Source organism: Nanorana parkeri, unplaced genomic scaffold (assembly GCF_000935625.1).
Source record: "Nanorana parkeri isolate BGI_ZX_2015 unplaced genomic scaffold, ASM93562v1 scaffold324, whole genome shotgun sequence".
Classification (NCBI taxonomy): Eukaryota; Metazoa; Chordata; class Amphibia; order Anura; family Dicroglossidae; genus Nanorana; species Nanorana parkeri.
Genome location: NW_017306592.1, coordinates 178069 through 187440, shown reverse-complemented (window position 1 = coordinate 187440; position 9372 = coordinate 178069). Strand labels below are relative to the sequence as shown.

Genomic DNA, 9372 nt, shown 5'->3' with positions numbered 1-9372 from the left:
GCCAATCAGAAAGCCGGGCGCTGCTTCATTACACGGCGCCCGGCTTCCTGATTAGCCAGCTTCCCGACCAATCAGGAAGCCGCGCAGCGCGTCATTACACGCTGCCCGGCTTCCTGATTGGCTGGGAAGTCGGCTCCATGCTCTCTCATCACAAGTGACGAGAGAGCATGGAGCCGCTTCCCGGCCAATCAGCAAACCTGGCAGCGTGTAATGACGCGCTGCCCGGCTTCCTGATACCGGAAATACTCGTGCTAGGCATCTGAGCATTTGGGCGAGTACAAGTACTAGCCCAAATACTCTGTATCGGTACCGATATCAATACTAGTATCGGTGCATCCTTACTTGCAAGCATTAATAGAGAAATCTGATCTTGTTTCTTTGTTCAACCTGAGGACTGGTTTGTGTTTATGAAATGTGTTTACAAAACTTTTGTATAACTTGATGTATAACTTTGATCAATTCAATCTGAATTGGACATTTTTACTAAGAAGATGGAAGCCAGAAAAAAAAAACTCAGCAGACTTCCATAAATTTGCCTCCTGCATTTTATTTGTGATACTCCGATCATTTAGAAAATTGCCATATTTATCCTTGCCGTGCTAAACACACTCCCTGACATTGGCTGGCACTGATCTGTGTACCTGTTATTCCTTTGTAGCTGCTGTCAGAGATTGAGGAGCATCTGACTTGCACCATATCACACGTGGAGCCTGACATGAAGGTGCCTCTGGATGAATTTGATGGAAAAGTAGTGTACGGGAAACGCAGAGCTACTGGTGGTAAGTTATAGTTTGTCTTTGTATTCCTGGACATTGTGACAATGGTTTGCACATCTATGTACTGGTATAACGTGGTTTTCCAAAATTCAAAGCAAGTGTATGCCCATGTGTAGGCTCGGAGAAGTATGTTGCATTCAACCCTGGGATCTGCTGCTGAGACTTTTGGAAACAAAGACACGCTTGGCCCACATGACCAAGCAGAAACTAAACCCTAACACTTAACCCTCCCTCACCTGACCCCTAAAACATAACTCCGTATGATGAGACTTAACAGTTAAATTTGCTTAAGTACCATATCCTTAACCCTAATCAAACCCCTAATGTATGCCCTAATGCCTGAAAACTGCACCTAACCTGGTGGACCAAAAAAAAAAAAAAAAACTACCTGTGCAGGGCAATTGCTGATTCAGGAGGGAGATTTTTGTCTTGAGTTGTGCGGTGCGGAGGTTTGTCATAGCTCTCGGCTTTGGGGAAAACTAAACCTTTGTGCCTGCTCTCGGGAACAATTTTTGGCTTATTCACACTTGTCTAAATGCCCGGGGGTGCACCTGCTCTATATGCATTGCATTGTGCTGCCATCCATTGTGATTGTCAACCCTATACACTGTTGGGAATTTATCAAAACTGGAGCAGACAGAATCTGGAGCAGTTGCCCATGGCAACCAATCAGCATCTCTTCAGTTTGGCCAGTTAAGATTTGAAAATGAGAGATAGAAGCTGATTGGTTGCCGTGCACAGCTGCTCCAGATTTTGTCTGCTCCAGTTTTGATAAATTCCCCTCATTGTGTAGTAGGCAGCAATGCACACCACACTGCATATGCTGTGGGTTGTGTTTATGCTTCCTTTCTGGGAAAAAAATAGGTCATATTCATTTTTTCTTTTTCCTTTTATTGAAGTGCATTAACCGCTCATTCATAATGAATGGACTGCCTTAAAGAGTAATTCCACGCTCTCACAAAATGTGAGAAAATAAAAATACCCAGACAAATCTGTCACCTCGTCCCACCCCCTGCTGGTCATACATGTACACCGGCTGACACGAGGAGGATGGACCTTCCACTCAAAGGTATGACCAGGGGGTGGGGAGAGGTGGCAGATTTGGGTGGGTAACTTTCTTTTCTCACATTTTGTAAGAAGGTGGAATTTCCCCTTTAAATCAACACATGATCACATGCCATAAAGTGCATTACCGCACCCCAATAGGATGCTCAAGTCGGAGTCTGCCCTAAATTGCTCACTGATTTAGATGTTTTGGTCGAGCTGCCCTTTGTATACTCTGGGAAGCCCATAGGTCCAGAATAACACAACACTGGATTTTATGCTGTAAGAAACCTTAGCTGTGTCGCTGACCTCTGGTTTAGTTGCAGCTGCCTTGCAATGTTGGTAAAACAACTAAAGGTGGCCATACACTGTGCACTGTGCATACACTTGATGAACCAGACAAAATTTGCATAGTGGGTGCTGCTGTCAGCACCCTTTCGGCCGGCATCCCTCAATCAGCTGATTGAAGGAGCCGGTTGGAAAATCTTCGAATGAACAGAGCCAGAAGCCACTGAGCTCTGTTCTGGCATTCCGATAGCGTCCGGCGGCCACCGTCAGAATACAGTGAAGACAATGGGGGATTTCTTGGTCAATGCTCATAAGCATTAATGGAGGAATCTGTGCTATTTTTTTTTTCCTTCAGCCTGTGGGTTGAATGAGGAAAATAGAACAGCGCATGGCCACCTTAAGCAGCACACTTCTGCTGGATATTGGGAGGGGGGCATCAAGTTTACCTCCAACAAAAGCAATCAGTCTAGGTAGTAATATGGGAGCTGCCATTACTCCCTTGTTGTTGAAGATGCCAAATATGGGAATGTCATCCCTATACTCTTCTGTATTCCCACAGTTTTCCTTTATACATTCCACTTGAAGTACTGCTGTCTTGCGCATAACGACATTGTTTATTCCTTGTACTGGAGTCATTTCACACCGGAGCCTCTTTCTCTCTTTGCAGGTGGACTCTATAAAGGACATGTAGATATCTTGGCACCTACTGTACAGGAGCTGGCTTCTTTGGAGAAAGAGGCTCAGACCTCCTTCTTACACCTGGGCTATCTGCCCAACCAACTCTTCAGAGCCTTCTAAACCTTCTGTAGCGTCAATAAATCTGCCCTTCAGTTGGAGGAGAGAGCTGTCTGGTAGAACTTCCCCTGCAGGATGAGACCTCAAACTCGACACCAGTCACTACAACCGGAGCTGCACTTCTATATGCAGCAATAATGCGAATATGGACACTTTAGGGTTTTTCTTTTCATATTTTGTTTTTGTTTTCTTCCATACCAGGTAATGCTCGGTATGACGTGAGGAGGTACATCTCAATTTCCTTTCCTAGTTAATGTCTGACATTGATTTTGTGCATGTTGTTGCCGTAGCAATAAATATACATAAATATAAAAATTGTCACTGATTCAACATATCAAGACACCACATCCCCATTACTCAACATACAGACCCACACGTTAGAAAAATTGGATTTGTGAGGTGTTTGAATGAATGATATATATTTAAAATATCTTTAAAAAAAAAAAAAAAAATCATAAAAATACATCTGAAAAAGGGACATAGTGCTGACTGATCCAAAATCACGTATACCTCTACACAATAGCCAAATATCATATACATTGTTAATATTGTTATATTGTTTATACGATACACTGAGTGGCCAGATTATTATGACCACGCCATCAGTACTTCGTTGGGCCACCTCGTGACTCCACGAGATGATGAAAGGTGATGCGAGGAATCTGACACGGCACTGTTGCCCTTCTGTTGTCTTGTACCAGTCTTGCCACTCTCAATCTGCCCTAACATTGACTAGTCGCTGACGGCCACAATTCGCTAATTGATTATATATATATATATTAGTATTTATTACATATACAGTGAGGGGAATTTATCAAAACTGGAGCAAAAAAAAATCTGGACCAGTTGCCCATGGCAACCAATCAGCATCTCTCATTTTCAAATCTCAACTGCACAAACTACACAGAGAAGCTGATTGGTTTCCATGCACAGCTGCTCCAGATTTTGATACATTCCCCCCCAGTATGTATATATTTCTTTTTGTCCAACCTTTTATTCTAAATGTTTTTATAAATGCAGATGTCTCCCCGGTGTTGGCAGATAAGTGTTTATTGCTGTCCGTAGGCTGTAACCTGTGCGCGGGCTGTGGCTCCGTGGTAACGCTGTCTTGGAGCCGTCTCTTCCATGCGAGTAAATGGGAAGTGATGTTTGGCCTACTTTCTGAGCTCAGCTGATGTCGCCATGGCAACGCAGCTTTGTTTATCCTGGAGGATTGTCAACAAGTAGCATTGGAGTGCCAATCCCCTTCCAGCCTGGTGACCCAGCCTCGCAAATGTACAGTATAATGACATAGAAGAGCCGGCAGAAAAAGGCCAAGTGGGCTATTTCTTGGGGTTTTGTTGTTGTTTTGTTTACTCCTTTTTGTTTTTGTCTCAAGCATGTTCATATTCCTTTTCTGTTGATTGACTCCCTACCTCTGCTGGAAGTCTGTTCCAAGCGTCAACTACTCATTCAGTAAAAGATTCATTTCTAAAGTCAGTTTTGGACTTTGTTCCTGTTTGAGGTCATGTCCCCGAATTCTTGATTTCCGCTTCGTATTGAAAATACTGCCCCCCTGAACATTGTTCACCCCACTAATGTATTTAAGGGTTTCAGTCCTGTCCCCCTCTTTCACTTCTCTTCTCAAGACTTTACATATTAGGTTCCTGCAGTCTCTCCTCGTATGTTTTATCCTTCAGACTTTTCACCATTTTTATTGTCCGTCTCTGGACTCGTTCTCTCTGATCAATATCTATGTGTAAGTGAGATCTCCAGAACTGGACATAGACGGCTGGAGATCCCTCTAGTGATACTAAAGATCTATATACAGGAATCGGGACCTCCTTCCTCCTGCTGGGGATCCCTCTAGTGATAATAAAGATCTATATAGAGGAATCGGGACCTCCTTCCTCCTGCTGGGGTGACCCCTCTAGTGATAACTTAAAGTACTCCAGGCAGAGGCAAAATGAACCCTTGCAGTGGAGTTACCCCCACAGTGCAAAGGGTTAAGTGCTTGTTTTGTCTAGGGAGCGAAAATAACAAAGATTTACTCACCCAAACCTCGACCCCACCCGGCTGCTAGACTAATCCCCACACCCTCTCTACTCTGGACGTCTAAGGTCAATGGAGTCATCACATCCAACACAGTGTATTGACTATGAGGACACAATGGAACATTCCACTGCTGGGGCTGAGGGGTAGAGAGGCTGTGGGGACTAGAATGATAACTAATGATCCATATAGGGAATCAGGATATCTTCCTTTTGCTGGTGATCCAACTTCTGTTGCCCCCAAAAATTACTTTGATATTTATCTTTGCAAGGTCCATTTATAAAAGATCAAAGAAAAAAAGAAAGAAAAGGGAGAAAGGGATGGACAGCTCAGAAAAAAGATCATGTGAAGGAAATAAACCATAATATTCAATGATCTAATAATTACCGTAATGTTATGTTTACATGCCGGTCCCACTTGTCTATATAGAGTTCACCACATGATGGCGCTAACAATCCATTCTCGCTGCTCCCCTCCATAGTGTCTATGTTGTTGGGTTCTGGTGTCTGGAAATATTCAGACTGGTTTTCCAGACCTCTCTGGTTCTTTGCTCAGCAATACTTGTCAGAAAATTGACTTTAAATGTTTGCTCAATTATTCAGATTGTTTCACAGCTGTCAGATCTTTATTGTGTGTGTGTATGTATATATATATACATACACAAATTAGGAATATTTGCCGAAAGTGCCATTTTTCTGCCGATACAGCGGTGCATCCCTGGTTTCTCCCCCTCTCTGTGAGGAAAGATAGCCAGGAGAGAGTGTGAGCAGAGCCAGCGAGGAGAGACTGCCAGGAGAGCGAGCGAGGAGAGACTGCCAGGAGAGCGAGCGAGGAGAGACTGCCAGGAGAGCGAGCGAGGAGAGACAGCCAGGAGAGCGAGCGAGGAGAGACAGCCAGGAGAGCGAGCGAGGAGAGACAGCCAGGAGAGCGAGCGAGGAGAGACTGCCAGGAGAGCAAGCGTGGTGAGACAGCCAGGAGAGCGAGCGAGGAGAGACAGCCAGGAGAGCGAGCGAGGAGAGACAGCCAAGAGAGACAACCAGGAGAGAGTGAGAAGAGACAGCCAGGGGAGAGAGTGAGGAGAGACAGCCAGGGGAGAGAGCTAGAAGAGACCGTGAGGAGAGAGAGTGATGAATGAGCAGAGACAGCCAGGAGAGACAGCCAGGAGAGAGTGAGAAGAGACAGCCAGGGGAGAGAGTGAGGAGAGACAGCCAGGGGAGAGAGCTAGAAGAGACCGTGAGGAGAGAGAGTGATGAATGAGCAGAGACAGCCAGGAGAGACAGCCTGGGGAGAGAACAAGGAGAGACAGCCTGGGGAGAGAACAGGGAGAGACAGCCAGGAGAGAGAGCGAGGAGAGACGGCCAGGAGAGTGAGAGGAGAGACAGCCAGGGGGGAGAGAACAAGGAGAGACAGCCAGGAGAGAGAGCGAGGAGAGACGGCCAGGAGAGTGTGAGGAGAGACAGCCAGGGGGGAGAGAACAACGAGAGACAGCCAGGAGAGAGAGCGAGGAGAGACGGCCAGGAAAGAGTGTGAGGAGATACAGCCTGGGGAGAGAACAAGGAGAGACAGCCAGGAGAGAGTGAGGAGAGACAGCCAGAGGAGAGAGAGAGGGAAGGCAGCATGTTAGATTTTAGGTGGGCAGTAAAAGAGTTTATGATTAACCGCCTATAAACAGGTCTTATGGCAGGGGTGTGCAACTCTAGCCCTCCAGCTGTGCTTTAACTACAAATCCCATCATATATCTGCCTCTGGGAGTCATGCCTGTGGCTGTCAGTCTTGCAATGCCTCATGGGACTTGTAGTTCCACAGCAGCTCTACTTTAATTGTCGAAAGGAAAAAATAAAGCTATTATGGTGCAGTTGGCATTCCTCCATGTGAGTGCATCCAGATCCCTTATGCCAGTGCAGCAGTCAGTATTGTGTCTAAAAAAAAACCTGACGCTACATTGTTTTGGGTCTGAATTGTCCGCGGTATTATTTTGCCAACAGTGTTCTTTACACGGTTTTTCATGCGCGCCATTAACAAGGTTTAAAATGACATTCTCGCCTGATTAGTGATATGAAAAAGACTAATTGCTTTGCTCCGTCTGTTTTGATGCATGTTTACTGCCAGTCAAGGTTCCTCTATTGTTCACTGAACATTCTATTAGCACAGGAACATCTTGTGACAGAACACTCCATTGTGCTGAACACTCCACTATCAAGCACTCGCCTCGCCTGCCACATGTGCTCGGCTGTAAACAAATTGCAATTATTCAAGAATTCACAGAATATCGCTTTTACCTGGCCTGAAAAAGTGAAGAAAAGACGAGTGCGGTACTAGAAATGATACAACATTCGGCTTCCAAACTCTTTCACTGCTGCTCAGATAACCAGAAGCCTAGGCATTTGGTCATGTGATCTCTGTTCTACAGGAGGGTTATAGTCCAGATTGGACTAAAAATAAATAGAAATAATTTTTTAAAAACCTGACGACTGCCGTCCCGTCGCTGTGACGAACACCCGCCGCATAATGGCATTATGTCGGTAACATATCAACATTTGCGGCGGTTCCCTGCCAGTTCGTATGTTCGCCGAACACCCTGCCAGTTCGTATGTTCGCCGAACACCCTGCCAGTTCGCATGTTCGTCGAACACGTGGACAGCCGATGTTTGAGTCGAACTAACATTCGGCTCGAACATCGAGCCCAACCCTAGTGACCAGCACTGGAAGATAGAGGCTCCTATTTTAGGAGGGCTTCTCAGGTGAAAGTAGGGGCTGCGATGTGTAGGGGGGACTCTAATGTGAAACTAGGGCTCTGATGGGAAGGGGGGCTTCAGATGCGAAGGGGGGCTTCTGATGCGAAGGGGGGCTTCAAGTGTGAGAAGGGGGACTCTGATGTGAAAGGAGGGGGCTCCGGATGTCAAGGGAGACTCTGATGTGAAAGGGAGGGGGGACTCTGATGTGAAGAGGTGAACCCCACATTTTTTGTGTGTATTAGCATGGGGTCCCCCCTTAAAGGAGAACTATAGGGTCAGGGCTTTTCCCCATAAGTTCTCCTTAGTGTAACGGGAGCACACAAACTAGCGTCCTCCCGTCACCCTAAGCTCAGTATACCGCGAGCTACAGCTCGCGGTATACTGAGACACCGGAGCGGATCCCGACATCGATGTCGAGATCCGCCCAGCTGCGTGAGTGACAGCTGGCTCTGCCTATCTAGAGGCAGAGCCAGCTGTACCCGCCCCCTCCCCCGTCCGTTCCGCCAGTCAGCGCTGACGGATCGGAGCGGGGAGGGGGGAATCCAGCCCCTCCCCTGTCAGGGCAGAGAGCCGTGACAGGATCGAGAAGTGAGCGAACACCGGCATGTGTTCGCTCACCTCCCGATCTACTGAGCCGACCTGTGACAGTCTCATTGTCACAGGTCGGCTAGAACTATGAGGTGAGTGAAAAGCACCCACCTCATAGTTCTCCTTTAAAATCCACACCAGACCCCTATCTGGGAAAGGGTCTGGTATGGATTTTGGTGGCACCGCACGCCATTTTTTCCATTAACATTTTTTCATTGTACCCTGTGGTGCCGCGATATTTTGCATGCTTTTGCCGCGACTGAGATACGGCTGAGAAACTCTGGGTTAGAATATCGTTAGAACATAAGAGAAACAGAACAGAAGAGAAAATTGACTTGAATATTTGGCAGAAAGTTTCTGAATGTGTGAATGAGAAAGGAAGTTCTCAGCCGGGAGATGGTTTATTTCTCGTAGCCGGAGGTCATTTTCTCCAGCGGGAAGCCAAAATCACTTTCTGATGATAGAAGTCTTCCACCGATGTCCCCTATTTGTCTCATTTTACTTTTGTCTATTGGAATCCTGACCTGTGCGGGAACCTGCTAATGTTTCATGAAGGGAAATCAGCCACTGACAATGCGGAGGAGAGGAGATCCTTCATCTGTAAAGTCGGGATTTAGAGAATTGTAACAAAATAAGGAAAAAACAAAGTAGTAACAGTTATTTTTATTACAGCAGGAATAGAAACCATCGGAATACCATCTGCGCTTGGCAAATTATTGATCACTTTAGCATCCCTGATCAGTTTTGGGAGGTGACGCTCATCTCATGCGGGTCCAGTTTGACATTATTTGTTTATATTAAAAGCATTCCAGATAAAAATCTGTCATCGCGATGTGAGTCACTCTCACAGCAATTACTGATCATTTGCTGGTAGCGGGACTTTGATCACATGTCCAAATGCAGCGTGCATTGCTGAGAGCTAACTGCGGCGGAGAATGCTTGATCTAGCAAAGGGGTAGGCAACACTAGCACTCCAGCAATGGTGAAACTACAACTCCCATCAGTGGCGTCACAAGGGGTGTGTGGCCCGCACCCTGGTGACACCATTGGAGGGGTGACACCAAAATGACTGACAGTCATTTTGGTGTCACCCCCTCTGAAAAGTCGGGCATTCG

At 46.3% G+C, this 9372-nt stretch overlaps 1 protein-coding gene across 1 annotated transcript in view; it reads left to right on the top strand.

Moving 5' to 3' along the window:
* DDX1 (DEAD-box helicase 1) overlaps window positions 1–3181 on the top strand; it is a 34838-nt gene extending 31657 nt beyond the window's left edge. The window contains exons 25-26 of the mRNA XM_018558180.1: window positions 659–779; window positions 2776–3181. Coding sequence (XP_018413682.1) covers window positions 659–779; window positions 2776–2906 — 252 coding nt within the window. The 3' untranslated portion in view covers window positions 2907–3181. The remainder of the gene's footprint in view (window positions 1–658; window positions 780–2775) is intronic.
* The last annotated feature ends 6191 nt before the right edge of the window (window positions 3182–9372 follow it).